This window comes from Podarcis vaucheri, assembly GCF_965113315.1.
Source record: "Podarcis vaucheri genome assembly, chromosome: 14".
NCBI lineage: Eukaryota > Metazoa > Chordata > Lepidosauria > Squamata > Lacertidae > Podarcis > Podarcis vaucheri.
The window spans coordinates 48712053-48734572 of record NC_138752.1 but is presented as its reverse complement, the minus strand read 5'-3'; the positions used below and the strand labels follow the sequence as shown (position 1 = coordinate 48734572).

At 46.5% G+C, this 22520-nt stretch overlaps 1 protein-coding gene across 1 annotated transcript; it reads right to left on the bottom strand.

Moving 5' to 3' along the window:
• Nucleotides 1-379: 379 nt before the first annotated feature.
• TOP3A (DNA topoisomerase III alpha) lies at nucleotides 380-21400 on the bottom strand. Its single transcript, XM_082199656.1, has 19 exons — nucleotides 20617-21400; nucleotides 20023-20082; nucleotides 18978-19051; nucleotides 18714-18789; nucleotides 17104-17212; nucleotides 15990-16133; nucleotides 15479-15649; nucleotides 14267-14367; nucleotides 14105-14179; nucleotides 13326-13408; nucleotides 12491-12698; nucleotides 11270-11455; nucleotides 10283-10412; nucleotides 9536-9649; nucleotides 9278-9443; nucleotides 7675-7818; nucleotides 6240-6362; nucleotides 2597-3306; nucleotides 380-1533 (listed from the first exon to the last, which is right to left on the bottom strand). Exons 1-19 carry the CDS (start codon nucleotides 20803-20805, stop codon nucleotides 1355-1357), a joined length of 3042 nt encoding a protein of 1013 aa, XP_082055782.1. The 5' UTR covers nucleotides 20806-21400; the 3' UTR covers nucleotides 380-1354.
• Nucleotides 21401-22520: the final 1120 nt, after the last annotated feature.

The window sequence follows — 22520 nt, the reverse complement described above, 5'->3', positions numbered from 1 at the left end:
AGGGCAGAGCTTGCATCGCTGGCTGATCTGCAGGCCCTGCTCTCTTGAAGCAAAAGGGAAGGAAGCAACCTTCACAGCCCAAAAGGGAAAGAGAGAAAAGGGGGAGTTTTGCACTTTCAGGGTGGTGAGGAAAGGCTTGAAAGTAAGCAGGCAGCCTTTTAATAGAGAGACAGAAGCTAGTCCGGGGGTTCCCGCCATAGCTACGTGCCTCACTCTTCCTTCCCTGGAGAGGTGGCGAGTTCTACACCATCTTTCAAAGTGCAATCTGTGATACACTGGCTGTTGGTTGTAAGACGAGGCACAATACCAACATCACACACCATGTCTTAAGCTAAATTATATAGAGAGAGAATGTGTGTCCATAAATTACCCAAACCAGTTTGTAATCAGGCAGTAGCTTGCTTTTAATCAGAACATTTACCAGACAACAGTTGGAGTTGGAGAGATGCTGTCTGCATCCCATATCCCCCTTCCTCTTATATAAGGTGCAGAGGCTTGCTGTCCTCGTTCGGAAGAAGTAAAGGACTTCCTGGAATGCAGGTGGCGTACTTAGTGGTGTTCAGTAAACAATGGTTCTCCACCACTGTTAGTCCACTGACCTTTAACATTTTCTAGGGAAGAAAAGCAGGCAGTACAGCTCTTTCAGTCACAAAACCTTTGCACTGGTGGCTATTGCTTTGGAAAAGCAACACACATAGTTCAGGACCCATGAAAAAGTAAGTAAGATGAGGGTTCGTAAATCACAGCCGCAGCCTGCACCCCACAAAACAGTAGAGCTACGCTCTGTAGTCTTGTTTGATGTCTCCTCTTGAGGGTGCGTTTGGCCCAAGGTGTCGGACCGCACACCTCTTCAAGCCAGTGTGTGTCAATGGAAAGAAACAGGCACTTCAGGCGAATTATCTTTCCTTCACAAGAATTCTGCTCACAGATCCGTAAAGAGTTTGCTCCTTCCAAAGAATATACGGATTATAGAATAACTGACAGGAAAGAAAAGTCTCTTGTGCTTTCTGCTGTTCAGGTGGGGGGGGGAGACTTATTGAAAGATAAAAATGGAGATCTGTAGGCTGCTGCATAAAGAGGGGTTAGCGGGAAGACTTCCTACTGCCTCAAAATCATCTGAATGCATTACAGCTAAGAGATCAAACACCTGTGCTGTGCCTGGCTCATAGAAAGCAGACCTGACCTTCCACCAGCACTGGAAGAATGTGAAGGCCTGGCCACAGAAGGAACCATGCTTGCAAGAAGGCTTCCAATATTCCAGGCAAACACTTCCTCATTGCATTGTGAGAGTTCCCTCTCATCCCTCATCCTTCTGAAGGGATGTCCTGGGTCAAATTCTGGGGGCTGGGCTGCTTCAGTGATTCTGTGGACATGTCTTCCTGGTATGGCCAGGTTGGTGGCAAATACCGCAAGTCCGTGGCCTCTTGTTAGTGGGCGCCCTCACGGAAGAATCGCTGTCTGATCTTTTAGTCTTGGTTCCTGAGCCTCTCGTGTTCCCTTTGTTCGTGAAGTGGTTTGAAGGAAAGGCGGCGTCTGGGGATAAAGAGAAGGAAAACATTTAAGATTACTTCAAATGACAGAAGTGTGCCATAGAAGAGGGGTTGCCACTTCTTTTCTTTTTTTTAGGTCTGTGGACACATTGGAAATTTTGAGTGTGTATCTCTCCACTCCCCCACTTTGAGACAGATTAAGGACACACATGCACACTTTCCATTTCCAAGGGATCTGGGTCAATGGTGGATCTTATAAAATTCAATCTGGGCCTTTGAAAGCAAATATTGCTGAAACTGGAAGTGGGAGAAAGCTGAAAAAGGAAGTTGGAAGAGTGACGCTATTTTACATATTTTTAACAGAGAAAAAGGTAACAACGCACACCACAACATGACCAAGGGGGTGGGCATTCATGGACACCACAGGAAGACTTCAAGGGTGTCACTGCCCCCAAAAGGTGGCCATGTTGTTAGAATATAAGCAGCCAACTTATACAAGGCAGACCAAAGTATATTGTTGATGGTGGCATCTGGCCCCCCTTTCTCAGCTCTGTGAGGGGTGGCCTGCTGCACCGTGAGACCTGAATTTTCCAGCCTGTTTACTCTAGTTCAGCTACACCTACAATAACCAGGGGGGGGGGGAAACCCCTCTTTAGGGATTTGCCCTTTCCCCATCCTTGCTAGCCCAGGGCTGGTTAAACGGAGAGAGTGAGCAGCTTGAATATAGGACCTTTTGTCTGCTGAATTTCCCTTTGCTGCCAGCTGTGTGCTAAAATCTCAGAACAGGCAAATAACAGTATTTTAAAAAGGATCTAGCAGATCAGCTGGAACCTACTTGGGAAGGTAAGTTTGCAAGCGAAGCCACATAGGATACTGGCAATTCCCTGCCATTTCAATCCAAAAAGGCACAGAGCTTCAAGCTACCTGCCATTTGTATCCCATCATTCCTGTAAAGAGCTCAGACGGGGTGATGCAGGTGTGATTATTCATCTCCTTCCCCTGCCAGCTTTTCTCCTCCCAGGAAGCCTCCACACACTGGGCTGATTTTAACCCGACTCTCCAGAGTCGTCCCCCGTCCCCCAAACCATCTAGACCCCTTTCCTTACCTGGTGCCGTGTTTTCATCCGCCCACTGGAAAAAGCCACACTGCTGTTCCCTTGGCTTGGAGCAGGTGTGGAACTGACGTCCTTTGTTGGGTCCTTCTTTCTGAACAGTCCTGGTGACAGCAGGCTGGCCACACCTGCACACAGCTCCTTGCCCGCCGCCTCCTCCTCCTCCAGGGTCGGAGCCGTCACTCCAAGAGTGCCCTGAGCCCCTTTCCCCTCTATCAAAGGGGCCCGGAGGGGGTGCAAAGCCCCTGGGCATCCCAGTGTCCCTGCTGTCCGGTTGCTGATCGGCCCACAGGAAGAAGTTGCAGCTGCCAGCGCTGCATTTATAGAACGGCCTGCCTTGGTTGGGTCCTTCTTTCCGGACGGTGAGCAGCACAGCCTCCTCCCCACAGTTGCATACCACCGCGTTGTTCCCACCAGGATTGGCAAGTGCAGGGGGAGGATTTCGGGCGGCCCGTGCAGGGGGGCCTTGGGGAGCATTCGGGAGTGCCCTGTGGCTGTTCCGATTGCTGTCGGCACGGTCAGAGGAACGGTTGGCTTGTGAGAGGTTGCTTGCTTGGCTGGTCGTCTGCAAAGGTCTTGGTGGCCCTTGAAGGTATTTCAGATCCAGGATCTCCCTCAGGGTTTCATCACAGCCTCCGATGCAGCCAACGAACTCCAGGGGCATTATGGGCGGGAGGCTGCCCCTCTTGAACTTCATCTTCAACCTAAAGAACAGAGGTGTTGTAAGTTAGCACTGGGCTTCGTCCTGGCCAGCGTAGACAACAACAGCTAGTCCAGGGGTGGGGAAGCTGTGGCCCTCTGAACATTGCTGGACTACAACTCCCATCATCCCCAACTCTTATTCATTCGGGCTGGCTAGGGCAGCTGGGAGCAGGAGAACAACAACACCGGGAGAGCCACAGGTTCCCCACCAGTGAACTAGACCAGGGGTCTGCAACCTGCGGCTCCGGAGCCGCATGTGGCTCTTTTACACCTTTGCCGCGGCTCCAGGGTGGATACTAGCGAGGGGAGGAGGCGCATTGTGCGCCCCGACACTCCCCACTGTGGCGGGCGCTGTACTGGCTGTGATGTCACATGGGGGCGGTGCATGCGTTAGTCACGCACCGTCCTGACGTCGCCTTCCCGCCCGCTGTCAGATCGCGGCTCCGGAGATATATTTGTTTTAAATGTCGCAATGGTTTTGCGGCTCCCAGGTTTTTTTTCTTCGGAAACGGGTCCAAGTGGCTCTTTTTGTCTTAAAGGTTGCAGGCCCCTGAACTAGACCATACAGTGGTACCCTTGGTTCTCGAACGTAGTCTGTTCTGGGAGTCCGGCTCCCAAAACCGTTCAAAAACCAAGCTTCAGAAAAACGTTTGCAAACCGGAACACTTACTTCTGGGTTTGTGGTGTTCGGGAGCCGGTTTGTTCAGCAGCTAAGCCATTCGAGAACCAAGATACCACTGCATTGTGTTATTTACTAGATCACAGTTCAAGCAGTTGCCTCTAAGTTTTTATTCATTACAGCTGTCTTTAAGCAACTGAAGGCCTGCCAAGCAATAGATGGAGCAGTTATCCTCTGCTGTTCCAGAGGCCAGGACTAAAACCAATGTTTGGAAATTTCAGAGAAGCAGATTTTGGCTGAACACTATGGAGAAGCTTCCTAATTATAAGAACTGTTCAACGGTGGAACAGACCTGTGGGAAGTGACGGGATCTTTGACGGAGGTATTTGCATACTGCACTGTAGATCCTGTACTTAGCAGGAGATTAGACATTCTAAGGATGCCTTGCCAGTCAGCTCCCAAGGTCCTGCAAAGAGGGCACTCTGCCTATTACAGTGGTACCTCAGGTTACATACGCTTCAGGTTACAGACTCCGCTAACCCAGAAATAGTACCTCGGGTTAAGGACTTCAGGATGAGAACAGAAATCATGCTCCAGCGGCGCAGCAGCAGCGGGAGGCCCCATTAGCTAAAGTGGTGCTTCAGGTTAAGAATGGACCTCCGGAACGAATTAAGTATGTAACCAGAGGTACCACTGTATCTTCAAAAATGTGCAAGTAAAGGTCTTGCTCGGGAAGGAAACCTAACCCACATAGCGCAGGCCAGTTGGATTGTATCCAATGTTAGTTTGCTCAAAACAGACCTTGGCTGGTTAGCTCATGGTGCTGTTAACGCCAAGGTTGCAGGTTCAATCCCCGTACAGGCGACCTGCATATTCCTGCATTGCAGGGAATTGTACTAGATGACCTTTCCAACTCTACAATTATATGGTTCTATTGTGAGTAGAAGTTTGTTGGCTATTATTATTGTTAATTAAATTTCTATACCGCTCTTCATCCGATGATCACAGGGCAGCTTACAATCAGGGTGGATTTGATTTGAATCAAATCGATTCAAATCACGATTTAAATCACTAGCCAGTCAGACTTGATTTAAATCACTAGTCAATAAGACTTGATTTAAATCTCTCTTTTTTTTACAGAAAGGTTCAACCTTGCTGGCATCCTCTTAATATTGACAACCAGATGAAGGTTTCATTTTTGGAACCATAAATTTTCAGAGTGGTTTTTACAGTTCTATCAAAAATGACTGATTTGGTTATACTATTATAAATACATTGACAGATAATTATGAAATTACTCAAAATAAAAAATTCCTTCCAGTAGCACCTTAAAGACCAACTAAGTTAGTTCTTGGTATGAGCTTTCGTGTGCATGCACACTTCTTCAGATACACTGAAACAGAAGTTGCCAGATCCTTCTATATAGTGAGAAGGTGGGGAGGGGTATTACTCAGAAGGGTGGTGGGAATGGGAGATTGGCAGGTAGCTGAGATGAGCCTGTTGAAATTACTGTGAGGTTTAATAAGTTAACTGCTTATATTTGGAGAACTTTTCTGCTGTACTTTATTAGAAAGAGAAAAATAATCATTTCCTTAGTAACAATTTAAACAATTTATTTAACTAAAACAGTAACATTATAGCATATGTATCCATGCTTGTTAACTGATGTGGTTAAACGATTATTTTTTTAAAAAAGAAAAACCAGACTGGGATTTGGCGCATATGAAAAACTTAAATCTTTATTTCCTGATGAATAGCCTTTGGACTAGAATGTATCTTAAAATAGAAAACTATCTTTAGAAAGATTTTTCCTCCAAAAGTGTTTTATTTTAAAAATCCGATTTAAATTTAAAAAATCCAATTTTTTAAAATAAAAATCATTGATTTTTGTCCACCCTGCTTACAATATTAAACTACAAAAATACACACTGTGATAACAAACAAAAACAATACCCCCCACTGTCTGCAGCTACGACCCGGTGTCCTGATTTTGCAGATTTGGCTGAGCGTTTGGAAAACGTGGGACACTTGAACAACCTGTTTTACAATGGAGGGGAATATTGCAATTCACCCCCCCGCACCTCCCCCTTCAATAGCTGCTGCAGAACATGGGTCATGCGCCACTCCATAGCAAGGCAACCTCCTGCTACAATTCCCTCTAATGTGTCTGAGGAGCAGATCTATTACTAGACTGAAATGAAAACACACTTCTCCTGCCTCTCAGGAGAAAATTCCACCTGAATCTTCAACCACTTCAAAAACCTGCCGCTAGGTATGCACACCAAAGCGCGTCCCCGTCTTTAGGAAAACACTCACATGTGCACCGGATGTGGTCTGCACACTTCGCAGATGGAGTCGTCCTTGCTGACTTCCAGCAGAGAATCGGGGAACCACACAGCAGATTTACAGGTGGGATAGCCCAAGCAGCTGAGGAAAAACCTGGGGATTTTTTTTTAAAAAGCAAAAGCATTAAAAGGAGACAGCAGAATAGGGGAGGAACTATGGGAGGGGCTGTAGATCAGTGGCAGAGCATCTGCTCTGCATGCAGAAGGTCCCATGTTCCAATCCTGAGAAGTCTATGTATGGTAGAAATGTCAGGATGACTAGCCCACAGAAAATTCTTGATTCCCCATAGATATTATCTGTGTGGCCAATTGTAATGTATGGACTCTTCAGAGGCAGGGCAGGGAGTGGGGAAAGAACCCAAGTGTCTTCCCCTGATGAAGGCATCCCTGTCGGGTCACCTAAAGGTAATTCTTGCTTGTCCCAGGTGACCAGGCAAGTGGTTATTTGCAGACTTTGACTTTGTGGGTTGGCATCACACTGTGCCTGTAATTAGGGGCATAGGAAGGTGCCTTACAAGGAGTCGGACCATTGCTTTGGTATGGTCTACACAAGTCATATTCAATATTTTCAGACTCAGGGCCTACCTTTAACCCATTTGGGGACCTGCTTCTCATTCAAAGCCCAGCCAGGGAGTTCAATCCTGCTTTTCAGCCCAGGATTCAGCTGCTTCTCTACCCATCCCACACCTGATGTCAGGTGCGAGACAGGTGGGTGTGGCTTAACAAAAACAGTGTGGCAGGCCAAAGGGGGAGGCCCGGGGAGCCAAAGTTTCCCCAGCCTTGAACTCTGCAAATATTAATTAGCAGAGAAGGAATACTGTCCCTCGGCCAGAATTTCAAGGGAACGCTCTCTAAGCAGGTCTGGGAACTGCTACTTATCCGGTCGCCCACGGTGAGTAACAATCACCTCCAGACGACCAACAAAGACAATGTGCTCATTTCCTCCCCCCCCCCTTAAGTCCCATAGTGACTTGCAGGTATGTATTTACAGACTGACTAGTAAAGCATTTTTTGTGAATATCTGCAGATTCGTTTGCAAGCTGGGTGTTGTTTTAAAATGTCAGGTTGTTTACTCTCATATTGACCCAGAGCTGGGTTATTATTGGGCACACTGAGGGGACTGCTTTGGATCTTGCTGGGATCCAGACGTGGCAGATCCCACCGCCATGCCTGCCTGTCTGCCTGCTGCCCAACCCTCCCACTGCTGCCACTGCTTCTGGTGAGCTCTCACTGCCGCAACCACCTCTCCTCACTTCCTGGTTACGGGGGGGGGGGGGGTTGCTTCCCTCCTCGGCCACCAGAGCAGCAGCAGAAGAGGCAAAAACAGGACCCCAGCTTTGGCAGGAGGGGGCAACTTCTTGTTTCTCTTCAGGTGGCAAAACAGGATGGGCCGCCCCTGTACTGACCCTCCATTCTTCTTGGTCTTCAAGACCATGTCGCTGTTGCACTGTGGACATTTCCTAACAGGATCTGGCATTGCTGGGTAGATTTCTTCTTCTTGTGCAACGTGGGTCACTTCCCCAAAATACTGAGACAGGGCCTCATCCAGCCTGTAAAGACAAACAGACAAAGCTGCACTTGTTTCCCCCGGCTGCCAGCTGTTTCGGCTCAAAGGATTAGTGGGTTTATAAGTATTTGCACAGAAAACAAAACACAAGCAAATCAGCGTTCGTTCCTTAGCAGGAAAGATTGCGGAAGGCCATGCCAGAGACCCAGTTTCTGAAGGGAGGGGCAAGACTCCTTAAAAAGGCAAAGGGAGAAAAATTCTAGCCCTCCAGAGGCTGTTGGACTCCAGCTCCCATCATCCCATGCTGGCTGAGGATGATGGGAGCTAGAGTCCTGCAACATTCAGAAGGCAGCCCCTCCCACCCATCCCTGTGCTAGAGGATGTGACTCTTGCCAGGGAATAAAAGTAGAAGACAAAAGAAAATGATGGGTAAAAGGAAAAATGGGAGGGAATGAAGGAACAAAAGCAAGAGTCTATTTTATCAGCTGCATTAACTGCTCACCTAATCTGGGAGGTATGAGTAAATACAGAACCGTGTAATGCAGAATTATCTTTCCTAAGAGAGGCTAAAAGAAGTTTGAGAGGGGACAATAGCTGCATCACATTATTACAGAAAGGGTGAACACGTGAAAACAGGCAGAGCGAGGCACTCCTAGCAGACTGCCAATGTTATGAACGGACTGGGAGTGCACAGCTCACTCATAAAATAATTGCACTTCTTCTGGTATTTATTTACGCAATTCATCTTGTGCAAATAAATACCTATAGTAGTAGTACAGCAACGCTGACCACACCCAGTCTATATTCCATTATCCGCTTCAGGAATGGACGACCAGCAGTGCTTGGCCTGATTTCCTGTAGATGGCAAGGGTGGGGGGAATTAGGGGAGAGGGGTGGTGGCGGTGGCAGAAAGACAGAAAAGGGTTGCCCTGCTCACTTTTTTGTCTCTGGCACTGCCCACTGATAGCATGTAGCCACCAACACATGGGTAGGCAAACTAAGGCCCTGGGGCTGGATCCGGCCCACTCAACTTCTAAATCCGTCCGGCGGACAGTCCTGGAATCAGCGTGTTTTTACATGAGTAGAATGTGTCCTTTTATTTAAAATGCATCTCTGGGTTATTTGTGGGGCATAGGAATTCGTTCTCCCCCCCCCAAAAAAAAATAGCCTGCCCCCCCCCACAAGGTCTGAGGGACAGTGGGCCAGCCCCCTGCTGAAAAAGTTTGCTGACCCCTGCCCCAACAGGGGGGAAAAAGGTTCCCCAGCCCTGACAAAGGCACCTTCCATTTACAAAATGTATATTCCCTACTGTGTAGACGAAGAGCCAAAACTAATTTACTGATGACTCCATGGGAAGAAGAGCTATTTGTGCACCTCATGTCTATTGGAACAACAGTAATAAGAGCCACTACGATGTTGCAAAGCAATGAGATACGGAGGAGCTCAGCTGCCACTCCTGCCTTGGGCACTGCCGAGTCCTAGAGAGGCAGGAAATGACTCACTTCTTTGCCTTCGCGACAGCTTCGATGAAGACTCGCTTGTACTTCTGGATCTGCTCCCTCAGCACAACAGATTTCTCCTTCCCCCCCTCGCAGATCAGCTTCAGGTCAGCTTCCAGTTCGGCTCGGAGGTCAGGCTTAGACATCTCGTAGCCCATGGCATCGTAGCCTGGAGGGTGGGGTGGGGTGAACACCTTGTGGTGAGGGAAAGGATGTGAGGAAGAGCGATCCTAAAAGCTCACTTAGAAGGTCCATCCTTACCTTCTACCAGCCCCATCCCCAGCTCCCCAGGAAGGAACCTCTGCTCTGGGGTGAGCCCCACGTACATGCGGGACTTGATGGTCTCAATGTGCTCCGCGTGGGTGGCATCTGTCCCTGAAAGTAATCGTTTCAGTTAGCACTCATCAGCAATGGGGGGCCTCCTGCCATTATTTCTTGCACAATACTGTCTGAGAACTGTATTCAGTACTCAAACGCTGGCTTAAGAGACTTGCAAATGCATGCAATAAGCAGGGATACTGCATTTTGCCACTTGCACAAATCAACCTCTGTACCTACTGTTCACCAGTATCCCCAGAATCCACAGCTCCTTCCCCATTCACTTCGAAGAAGGGGAGTTTGGCTTTGATATCCCGCTTTATCACTACCCGAAGGAGTCTCAAAGCGGCTAACATTCTCCTTTCCCTTCCTCCCCCACAACAAACACTCTGTGTGGGGCTGAGAGACTTCAGAGAAGTGTGACTAGCCCAAGGTCACCCAGCAGCTGCATGTGGAGGAGCAGAGATACAAACCTGGTTCACCAGATTACGAGTCTACCGCTCTTAACCACACCACCACCACATTGGCTCTCCCCCACTGTCCCCTTTTATCACTAAAATGCCCATCCCACAATACGTGTAAGTTCTCCACACACTGCCAAAAGTTTCAGTAGCTTTTAGGCAGTGTGGTGTACAGAGTGTCTTGAGACACGTGATTACACTTCCCTTGAACTGCCTGTAGGGAACTAACCAATGCCGTGCTTCTCCATGAGGGAAATGAGGTCAGCTTCTGTAAGCAGCTGGGGAGGGCTGGTCTCCCCATCCGTCATCTCCACTGTGGTTGGCTGAAAGCGAGACCCCCTCTCATAAACTGGGATAACCTGTGGGGCAAGGGGAGAGAGACAGGCACACACGCAGAGAGAGAGAGAGAGAGAGAGAGAGAGAGAGAAATGACACAGTGAGAGAAGTCTACATTTGGAGTTGCTTAACTTAGAAAAAAAGGGAATAAGGGGTAGGGCTGGGCAATCTCTGGTTTTCAACTTCACTATATATCGCAATATACCGAAGTCATTGCGGATTAGTGCTTTACTGAGTGAGATCTTCCTTTGCAGCGTGGCTTGAGCTCACATGGTGCTGCAACAGAAAAATGAGCCAGCTGACATCATGCTGATCTCAGGTGCTTGACAGGTGAGTGGGGAGCTCAGGATCTAGCCCGCTGGGTTGAAAAGGTTCCCTGTCATCGTAATAATGAAATACTGAATGGTTTAGTTTATATAAAATATGCAGGGATTTATGTTGTGAAAAGTGAATCATTGAAAGAGAGGAAGAGAAGTCATTGATATTTTAAGGTTGATTAAGTGAATTTTCTAAAATGTGAAACAGAAATTTAATAAAAATTATATAGTATATAAAACAAAAGAAAAGGTTCCCTACTCCATGGGCTGGGCAGACGTTTGGCAGGATGTTTTTTTTTTTTAAAAAAAAAAAAATCATGTTCTTATGAAAAGGGAGTAGAGTGTATAGATAGCCAACATATAGCTACCACCGGTCCTAAAAGCTCTGTTGGCACACCATACCGTTTCCGTAAGTCTTTTTTTTTTTTTTGCCTTTGACATTTACAAATAGAGGGACAGATTTGGCCCAGGGGATCTCTGTTGCCTATCCCACTATTGAGTCCAACCATACTGAACAAGTTCCACCTAGTCCTTGCTATGTGTGAAGGATCAAGCACCCTCACCTTATCGCTCCACTTCTCGTAAGGATAGACATCTAGGTAATTTCTGGCCAGGATCATCAGCCCATGAGCCACAAAGCGCTCGTTGGCAATGTCAATCTCCACAGTTGTTTCCTGTCCCTTCGCATCTTGTGAACAGCAGGCCAGGAAGTGGCGCACAATGAATTCATAGAGCCGCTGGTCATTCCCCTATTAACAGAGTGCAAAGGAAAATGCATAATACGTGAATGGCATTTGAGAGGACAACAAGCTTCTGGTTCAGTTCAGGGAGACAGCTTTGGGCAGGGTAGAAAACAGGTATATAATAAACAGAAACAACAAGCAGCAAAGGATTCTAGAGTGTTTCACAAACTTCCGATAACCATGGCACTTTAATCTGAATGGGAAACTTGCATGCCCTTGCACCTGAAATGGCCTGCTATTTAAAGCATGATAAGGTTGAGATTACTGTAATGTGCTCTGTCTGGGGCTGCCCTTGGCTTTGGAAGCCCCAATTGATCTGCAGGAATATCTTTGGTCATTCCTCAAGTTGGCGAGGCTCATTTGACAATTAAAAAAAAGCCTTTAGTGTTATCGGTCCAGTCCTGTTGGAACTCTCTGCCAATACAGATTCAGCAGGCACCATCTGTTCTAAATGCCTGCTGAAAATGATTCCATACTGCCAGATCTATGCAGGCAATGAAGAATACAGTGGTGCCTCGCAAGACGAAATTAATTCGTTCCGCAAGTTTTGCCGTCTAGCGAATTTTTCGTCTTGCGAAGCACGGTTTTAACGGTTTAACAAAGTCGCAAGACGTTTTCGTCTTGCGAAGCAAGCCCATAGGGAAATTCGTCTTGCGAGGCAAATCGAAAACGGAAAAACCTTTCGTCTAGCGAGTTTTTTGTCTTGCGAGGCATTCGTCTTGCGAGGTACCACTGTACATCCTTTCACAATGATTAATTGATGCCTATTTTCAACTTTTTCACAGTTTCTATTGTATTTTTTAATGGTTTTGTTTCTATAAATCGCTTCGATTTAATTTTTATGACACACCACCATACAAATACTGAAATAAATTATAACGAAGCTCCACCATCATGTTTCTCAATAAGGATAACCTGTCACGGCTCCTCTGCCAAGTGGCAGTTAGAAAAACAAGCCAGCCAGTCAGATTCTTAAGAGTAAACAAAGCAGCATATGGTGTAATAACCAAGAAAAAAGCGACCCCGACCACATGGGCTCACCTGCAAATTTCCTGCGTATTTTGTAGGATGAATAGGGGGGTGGGCCTGATCTGATTTAGTTCCACTACGTGGGGTCGGCCCACCCTGGTCCAGAATCCTTTGTGCAAAGGCTCCCCAGTGAGGGTCTTGCGTTTGAAGCTGCACCAAGTTGGGGAGGTTTAGGTCTTTAGGAAAAATGTTGGTCTCTGTTCGAGGATAACTTATGTACCTTAAAAATAGGAAATAAAGGGCCATTAAAAAATGACAATTTGTAACATAAAATAAGCATTACTTTTAAACAAATCTACACCTAATTTTCTTAAAAGGCCGAATGTTTTTTAGTAGCAGATATTAGCACTCAACAAGCCACAGACTGCTTTGGCCCTGTATACCTGGAGAAGAGTTTCCGGCCCCATCCTCCAGCCTGGACACTGAGATCCAGCTCCAAAGGCCTTCTAGTGGTTCCCTCACTGCGAGAAGTGAGGTTACAGGGAACTAGGTAGAGAGCCTTTTTGATAGTCATTTGCACCCTGTGGAACGCCCTCCCAGCAGATGCAAAACAGGTAAACAGCTACGTGATTTTAAAAAGACATCTGAAGGCAGCCCTGTTCAGGGAAGTTTTTCGTGTGTGATGTCATATTGTGCTTTTACTTTTAGTTGGGAGCCTCCCAGAGTGGCCAGAACAACCCAGTCAGATTGGTGGCATATTAATGATGATGATGATGATGATGATGATAAAACATTAGGACTTCCATGTGATTCTGATCCATCGCTCATCTTCCATTGTGTCTGCTTCTGGAAATACTGACCTGAATGTTTTATACAACAAACACGCACAAACTACTGCAGTTTTTACCCCTGAGTGTAGAGCTTCTCAGCGATTTTCATGGTTTCTTTGGCATTTATTTTCAGCTTACGGGAAGCCAGCTTCTCAAGTTCCTGTACCAGAGGCAGATGGGGGAAATATATGCTCAATGACTGCATCGCCAGATGGTCAATGTGCAATTTGACATTAAAATAAGCTGGTCTATTAGCTTCAGAAAGACCATAGCACGTCTAAAATACTAATGAGGGCTTCCCAAACCAGGTCCCTCCAGATGTTGTTGGACTGCAGCTCTCATCAGCCCCAGCCAGCTTGACCAACAGCCAGGAATGATGGGAGTTGTAGTCCAGCAACATCTGGAGGACACCAGCTTGGGGAAGACTGTTCTGGTAAACATGCCAAACTCTGAAAACTGTATCCCTGGTGTCTCAGCTCCAAGAAACAGTAGGCCTGATAGTCACATATTTCAATTAGTAAAAGACAGAAGCAGCATCTTCCAAAAGCTTTGCAAGTGGCTTAGGGCAATGTCAGAGCTTTTCAGACTTATCAATACTTCCCTGTTTCTCCTGTATGTTGTACTTGATAAATATTCCACCAGTTCTAAAGCTGAGGAATTCAAGGGTTTAGCCTAAGGAACCCACATTTTTCATACATTCAAAAAGAGAATATTTGTAGTGAGCCTCTTTCTATGAGGCTTTCCAAAAGGACATTGATTCAGAATACGAAGTCAAGTAAGAGCTCTTGATTAGTTGCTCTCTTGAGAGCCATTTCCATTACGTCCTAATGCCAGGACCCTCTTTTCATAGACGTACCACGGTGTCTAGTGGCAGGGGTCTCCATTTACTCCTTGGTCTACTCCCAATCTCCACAACTGTGGCAACAGGATCCTAAGAGAAAAACAAGCAGCAAGAGTGAGCTGTCTCCGGGGCCTTGGAATGCTAAGAGAATGCAGACCGGACTATGTAGTTTCTTACCTCCATGCACATTTGGTAGAGAACAAGGCACGCTGTGTGGTTGAAGAGACGGTTCCTCTTCCAGCTGAAGTCCACAGTGCCTTCCTCATGGTCATGAGTCACTGCAGAGAGAAGGCAGGTCACATTTGAGACCCAGTGTCACAAAGGTCATACAACACAGAAGCAACACACTCAAAGCAGGAGTGAGAAGCTTGTGGCTCTCCAGATGTTTTGGATTACAACTCTCATCATCTGGGCCATTGGACATGCTAGCTGAAATTGGTCCAACATCTGGAGGGCCACATGTACCTCATCGTTGATATTTGCATACAGAATTGTGCTGGGGAAGGGCGATTCCACTCAACGTCAACAAAGCACAAGAAGAAGAAGAAGAAGAAGAAGAGGAGGAGGAGGAGGAGGAGGAGGAGGAGGAGGAGTTTGGATTTGATATCCCGCCGTATCACTACCCGAAGGAGTCTCAAAGTGGCTAACGTTCTCCTTTCCCTTCCTCCCCCACAACAAACACTCTGTGAGGTGAGTGGGGCTGAGAGACTTCAGAGAAGTGTGACTAGCCCAAGGTCACCCAGCAGCTGCATGTGGAAGAGCGGAGACGCGAGCCCGGTTCCCCAGATTACGAATCTATAATAATAATAATTTATTATTTGTACCCCACCCATCTGCCTGGGTTTCCCCAGCCACTCTGGGCGGCTTCCACAGAGACCCAAATACACTAAAATGTCACACATTAAAAACTTCCCTGAACAGGGCTGCCTTCAGATGTCTTCTGAATGTCAGGTAGTTGTTTATCGCTTTGACATCTGATGGGAGGGCGTTCCACAGGGCGGGCGCCACTACCGAGAAGGCCCTCTGCCTGGTTCCCTGTAGCTTTGCTTCTCGCAATGAGGGAACCACCAGAAGGCCCTCGGAGCTGGACCTCAGCGTCCGGGCAGAACGATGGGGGTGGAGACGCTCCTTCAGGTATACTGGGCCGAGGCTCTACCGCTCTTAACCACTACACCACACTGGTGTAGGGTCCAAAATTATGAGAAAGACAATACATTGATTTGTGGATAAAAGCAAACTCCTATAGCGGCGGACAAATGTTTTGACAATGCAAACAATTTTTATAAACATTTTTTTTTTCAATTTACATTATTTAATAGTAAAAGGTAAATTGCAATACCTTTTTTAAAAAAATGTTTCGCTTTCTGCATTTTATATTCTGAAACATACCTTTAATTTTGTAGAATAACTCAGGAACAAAGGCCTGAATGGCTTTAAACCTTTCCACCACAAACCCCAGTGTTGGGAACTGACAACTTCCGTAGCTGATCAGCTGTTCTGCTAAAACGTTGGGGAAGAGTTTCTGGAACCTCAAAGTCTGGAATCGGGTGAAGGCAGCACCTAGGCAGAGAAGAGAAAATAAGCCAAATGGCCGTGCATCCATCTGTACTGGAGAGACAGGTGTAACTGCACAGGACTAGCCATGAGAGTATGTTTCTAGTACTTAGGTTTTTTTTAAACAACAACAACAATTGAAAATATAACAAGCAGTGCATTACCAGAAAGCTCACCATTTTTGGAAATACACCACATGCAGAGCAAATACCTGTGCTTTGAAAGACCTTTCCCAATAATATGCTAGAATCATCTTTATACTGATTTATGCCACAATATCCATTGTGACCCAAGTATCTACGAGGGGTATTTATATGCGGATAAACTATGCCTTTCTCTCCCATACCTATCCTGAGATCCAACTCTTGCCTGACATCCACAGCATCGCTAATATTTTGATTGGGCTGGGTGAGATTCTCACAGGCAGTTCTGATGGCACCAGGCGTGATCTCGGAGAAGCGAGCTCGGAATACCTGGAGGCTCGGCTTCACTGTCCACCAGAAAGAGAGATTAATGGCAGATTTAGACAGAGGAAGCAACATGATTAAAATATTTTAAGAAATCTCAATAACATCCCAGTGGTCCACAAAACATAGCTGACATCTTTTATCTCATAGTGCTATTGTTAAAGAAGGTGTTTTTAAGTCGATTTAATAGGCCGTGGTAAGAATTAGGAGAGAAAATACTTTTAAGGCATGCTGGGCTCAAGGTCCAATAGATGATGAATCTTTAAACTGTGGCTTGTGGACCACCACTGGTCCAGGTGTGCTTTTGGGTAGTCCATAAGACCATCTCAAAAACAGGAAATACTGCTGAAGGTAATTTCCAAAGACAAACTAAATAAGAGTTTGTATCTATTCCTTTGTTCCACAAATAGGATTGATTCATGCCAAATTCTGAATAAAAGCTCAGCTCCTTCTACACTCTGAAGCAGCTGCATTTGCACAGAGTAAAGGGGAAGCATTACCAGATGGCAAGCAGATGTTGCTTCCAATTCACATGCTTTGCAGCACAGATATTATGAATCAGGACCAACTCTTAACTGAAGCACATGGTATTGCTGTGTCAGAATGCATAAAGAGCCAACTTCCAGAAGCCTTGTCTATGGCTTCCCAGGTATATATTAGAAAATGTGATGGTCCACAAAATCCACAGCAAACTAGAACAACAGGGGCACAAAGGGTACACTATTAATCCCAGTGCTGCGTGTATCACTGTGCAAGAGTGGGAGAATTTGGAAGCAGGCTCAGAGGCCTAGATTATCAGGCACCACATTCTCTGCTTTTGGTCCACTATAATACAAGCATTTCAGGTGGAGGGGAGAGGAAATCACTGCATTGAACAGACTGGGCTGCATCTGGGAAGACTCTGCTTGAAGGAAGAGGGTTGGTCTACGTGCATTTCACTGACCTAGGATTCTGTTAAGGAGGGTCACGTTCTCACACCACAATCCCACACACCTGCTTTGCAAACGTTAATGATCTCGAAGCCAATGTTCTCTCCTTCACGATCGCAATCTGTCCAGATCACCAGAGCCTGGCACTGCTGCACTTCTCGCTCAAGTGTTCGCTGGAATAAGTAGCGGGACAAGATGAGAGAACAGGGAAACAAGCCAACCACAATGCTGCTGGTTTTAATTGCTGCCTGCCACGTAATCAGCAGGTGGCAAGGACACAGAACACATTTCCACAGCTAACAGGCAAGACACACCATGCTCCCAGGCCTAGGCCAAAAACAATGGGACTTAGGTCTAAGTACACATGCGTAGGATTTTGCTACAATGATGAAAATCTATGCACACCTATCTAATCTCACTGATTTCAGTGGGGATTGCTTCAAAGCAAGCATGCACAAAATCAGGCATTTCAGGGGGCATTTGAGAACAGAGGACACCAGTTTTCCCTTGGCCTTCTCTGGCTTTAGTATTATTATTTTTTACTGCTGTATTGCAGATTTCATTTTAACCATGTAGCTATTTATGTTTTCATTGCTATTGTTTTGTGTCAGGCGCCAATCAGGTGCCCTACAGGCGTTTTGGACTACAACTCCCATCATGCCCAGATGGGGCTTCTGCTAAGATGTAATCCAAAACTGCTGGAGGGAACCAGATTGGAGAAGGCTGTTCTACATAACTGTTAAGTTGTGGAGGTTGCGGACTCTCCTTCCTTGGAGGTTTTTAAGCAGAGGCTGGCCGGCCATCTAACATGGATATTTTAGTTGAGATTACAGCATTGTAGGGTTGGACTAGATGACCCTTGATGTCCCTTCCGATTTTACAAGTCTACGATTCGAAGTTGCCTTGTGAGTACTAATGAGTGGAACAATGGTGCATATACATTTAAAATAAAGAGTTCCCATGCGCCTCAGAGTATGCAGTACAGTCGTACCTTGGAAGTCAAATGGAATCCATTCCAGAAGTCCGTTCAACTTCCAAAATGTTTGGAAACCAAAGCTCGACTTCTGATGGGCTGCAGGAAGCGCCTGCGGCCCATCGGAAGCCCCCTCGGATGTTCGGATTCCAAAAAACGTTTGCAAACCGGAACACCAGGTTTGCGGCGTTCAGGAGCCAAAACATTTGAGTACCAAGGCATTCGGGATCCAAGGTACGACTGTACAATGTTTTACCTGCCCCCCAATAACCTACCAGCCAGTTTTAAAGGGGAAAATTGGAGCCTGCTATATACAAGCCTGGTGAGGGAGTTCAGCTCTGATTACAGACGAACATGGTTTTACATCCCATTGCATGGATTTGCAAGCCCCAACATTTCTGATCCACAGTACAATGCGGAGGCAACAATTGTGACATTTATGGTGTCTGGCCTTGGGGCAGAATGCCTTGAGTCATAATTTGTGAACAAGAAAGTACCCAACAATACTGCAGAGTGCAACTGCAAGTTCAAGCTATCGTAACGGTTTGCAAAAAGGCCCGTTCAAAAAGCAGGCAAACTTGCCCCTGCTGAAGGCACAAGGGATGCAACTGGAAAATATTACTAGGCAAAGATCTTAGATAGATGGTAGAATGGTAGAGGATTACAGCAGTTACAGCAGAAAGCATTGCAGCAACACAAACCTTAATGTCCATATAATTTTCAGGGCAGAATGTCTCAATTTCGGCATCAAAGAGGACAAGTGGATTACAGCTGTGCCTAAATGTCAGCAAAATATACAGTCAAACAAAAACAGACAAGAGCAGGCAGCAAGTCTAAAGAAATGCCTTCCACTTTCTAAACACATCTGCTGCGGTAAAGGTAACGACTTCCTACAGCTTCTGTTTAAAATCTCAGCATGTAACTGCAGAAATATGAACTATCCTCAGAGATCCACTCATACATACCATTTTCGAAACGGAATCTTAAAGTCTTGAGCCAGCAAATGTCCAGAAACAGAAGTCATCACCACAGCTACATTCTGCAGAAGCCAGAGGAACAAGGATTATTCCCTGTCAGAGCCAAAGAAATGCTTAAAACCCTCCGCCTATAGTGGGCTTCTAAGATAAAGTCCTCTCAGGGTCATTGTAAAGAGATTGAGAAATAGGGTTCAGTCACTGCCGTGCACAAATGAATCTGGCTTCCTAAAGAAGAAACAGAGACGTTTCCGAAATTCAAACACTTTCAGTTTGTGTGTTTGCGTGTGCATGTGTATATACACACATATATACATATATACACACACAAATGTGATAAAACGAGCTTCACAATTACAAGGGGGAAATTATGAAAAATACTTATTCTATATTGGCTCAGTCACTTCCACAGAATGGAAGTTGGCAGAATCCCCAAGGACATACTCTATGGCAGGCTTCCTCAAACTCGGCCCTCCAGATGTTTTGAGACTACAATTCCCATCATCCCTGACCACTGGTCCTGCTAGCTAGGGATCATGGGAGTTGTAGGCCAAAAACATCTGGAGGGCCGAGTTTGAAGAAGCCTGCTCTATGGGGAGCTGGCTTCAGGTACCAGGCCCGTTGACAGGCTATCCCTGTGTTACAAAAATGTCTGCAAATGTGACGTGAAGGCAGGCAACGGCAACGCCCCAGTGCGGGAATCTCTTGCATGAAACACTACTGCTTGGAGACAGACAGTCAGGTTGTGTATCCGAAGAAAGTGACCAGAGGAGGAATGACCACTGGAACACAGAGAGAAGAACCGCTGTGGTGCATCTGCACTGATTCGTGGTGTTGACCTCACTTACCTAAGTAAGCCTCAGTGAATTCAACAGGACTTACTACTGAGTAGACATGCTTCAGATTGTGCAGCAAATCTGTGTAGTAACTACCACTGTCTTTTGATGTGGATTAGAACCTGCCTCTCTTTCTCTCTCACACACAGTTTCATCAGATCAGTGCAAAGCACAATGGTAAAGGATAGCTGGATACATACCTGGCCAAACATATGATACTGGCATTCGTAGATCTTGTTGAACCTGGAAAACCCTTCTCTCTAAAAAGGAAGAATTCCAGGACATAACAAATTAGATCAACATATAGCTAAGATGTGTAACGTTTAAAATGAGGGTAATCCTGTATAAAATTATTTCCATCTGTAATTGTCAGGCACCGCTGAAGTCACGATAAGCATACATTCTGCTGTGTGTGCAATAACTGGGAAGACTGATATCTGGCATCTTTTGAGCATATCTACATGCAGCAAAATACATGTCTGCAATCGTCACAGGTTGCATACTATGCTCAGGTTGGATACAGGTTTTTCCATATAGCAACACTGTCACACTGGAACCAGTCCTCAGCTGCCACCACACACCTCTTCAGGTATTACAGTGTCTGAATAATCTCCATTTTTGACCAGCAGCACTGTACAGCCTTTCGGTTTGTGATTCTTTTTGCGGACCAATATTTCATCAGAAGTGCTGTGTTTTAGCGGTATAATGAGTTTTACTCCCCTCCAACCAAAACTCGGGGTGGGGAAGACAACATTCAAATAAATAAATATTGTATCACTATTGCGCACTCCTACCCTCCTCATCCTGCTGTTGGAAAGGATGTCTGCAATCCCCCTGGCAGCATCATTTTTCTCTGCCACGCAGAGAACCTTCTGGATGTTGCGGACCATCGTGCCCTCAGCAGCCTGAGAGAAGCAAAGACTCCAGGACCGGAAGAGCAATCCAACTCCACAGCGGGCAAACAGTCTGCTCTGACCAATCATCCTGAGAGCTGGGCCCAATTCCCAGCCTGCCAAGCCATGATGGAACCTTCTTCGCAAGGCTGCTTTGTCTGTTTATAAAGCCACCATGGAAACAATGGGATCAGCACCAAAAGTTGGTTAATACGGGATTATAACCCAGTTTCGGATACAGTGGAAGACAGCTCACTTGCCACACGTGAACCGTGAAAGACTGCAAAAACAGCTGGATGTTCTGATGTGCACAGGTTCCCATTTCTTACAAACGTGGACTTGTAAAGGGATGGAGCTCTTTGACAAACCAAGGCTGGTGGACAAGGAACGGGGGAGGCCTGCCAACGTGCTCTGCAGCAGGAACTCCGGTTTCAAGAGGAGACCATTCAAACCAGCACCAGACTGTGTTTCCCTCAGTGTCCAAGGTGGAGGAAATCTGTTTCGCAGCTTGTCCCTCGTCAAAGCACGATTCTGAACTTATCTGATCACTAGATCCTACTCCAGTGACCCACCAGGATTCAGACATGTAAAACCCAAGGGCCCCCCACTGGCTGCCTTATAACTTATAACCATTAAAAGCCAGCACTGCCCCTCCCACCTCAAGGCCAAGCCCACCCCTCCATCCACTCAACAGCTGCTTGGCCAACACCCCCCCCCCACGATGGTGCTTTCCCTACCTTTCTGCCCCCTCCTTTCTTTTCTTCCCAAATCCAGCTTTTTCGCTCTTTTCAATATTCCCTCCCCCAGCAGCAATAAATGCCAATCCTAAGGTTATTGTTTTTTTAAAAGCCTCCCTCTCTCTTGAAACCTTTTCCTCCACTTTTTAATAACCTCCTATCAAAAGCTCGCTCCCACCCCCAATTTTAAACAAAAACGTCAAACTCCCCCTCCCCCAGTGCTTTTTCTCGGGGGTCGCTTTTCTCTGCCTGTTTTGCCCCCCCCCCTTCAGTTCCTCCTCCCGGCCCTCCCTCGGGTGCTTCGCCCCCTTTTTCTTCCTCAAGGTCTCCCCCACTTTCTCTCTCTCTCCTCAGGCTTCCCTGACTTCTTCCCTCCTTCACAGAACAGGAGCTTTCCCGCCTGCCAGCCGTATTCCGCGCCGTCGTAAACGCACGACGCGAAAGAGAAGCGGGCCGGGCGGGTTCGTTTCCCTTCATGTATTGCTTTACGGCTTCTCCGAATCAGAGAGCCGCGGGGGAATGCGCAGCAGTAGCAGAAGCGGGAGGCGGTTGCGAGCGCTTGAGAACTACCACCCCCAGAATGCCCCGCGGTGGCGGCTGACGTAAACAACCGAGCTACCTAATTTTTTTGAACAGAACTTTTTTTTTTTAACGCTGCTTTCAAGTAGTATTACATTCGCCAGTTCTGTGCTGCCTCTACTTTTGCTGTTTTTAAAAAAGGGGGATGAAAAGAAGTGAGGGGAAAGAGGAAACTGCAACACCCATGATGCACCGCGGTCGCGCGATCCCTTTTATATTTTAATTTTTTATATATTCGCGCCTTTGAAGCACGAACTAAACCAGCCTGCTCCTCCTATTATTTTATTTTATTTTATTTTAAAGGCTAAGTTGTGTGTGAAGGGAAAACGATTTATATTATATTTTATTTTTTTTATAGAGGAATCGCTTCCGGGGTCACCCGGGTCGCTTCACAGCAGGTCATGTGACTCTAAGATGGCTGCCAGGCGGCGGCTGTGAGGGGGAAGTGACGGTTCGTGCTGCAGGCGCGGGGCAAAGGGAGGGGGAGAG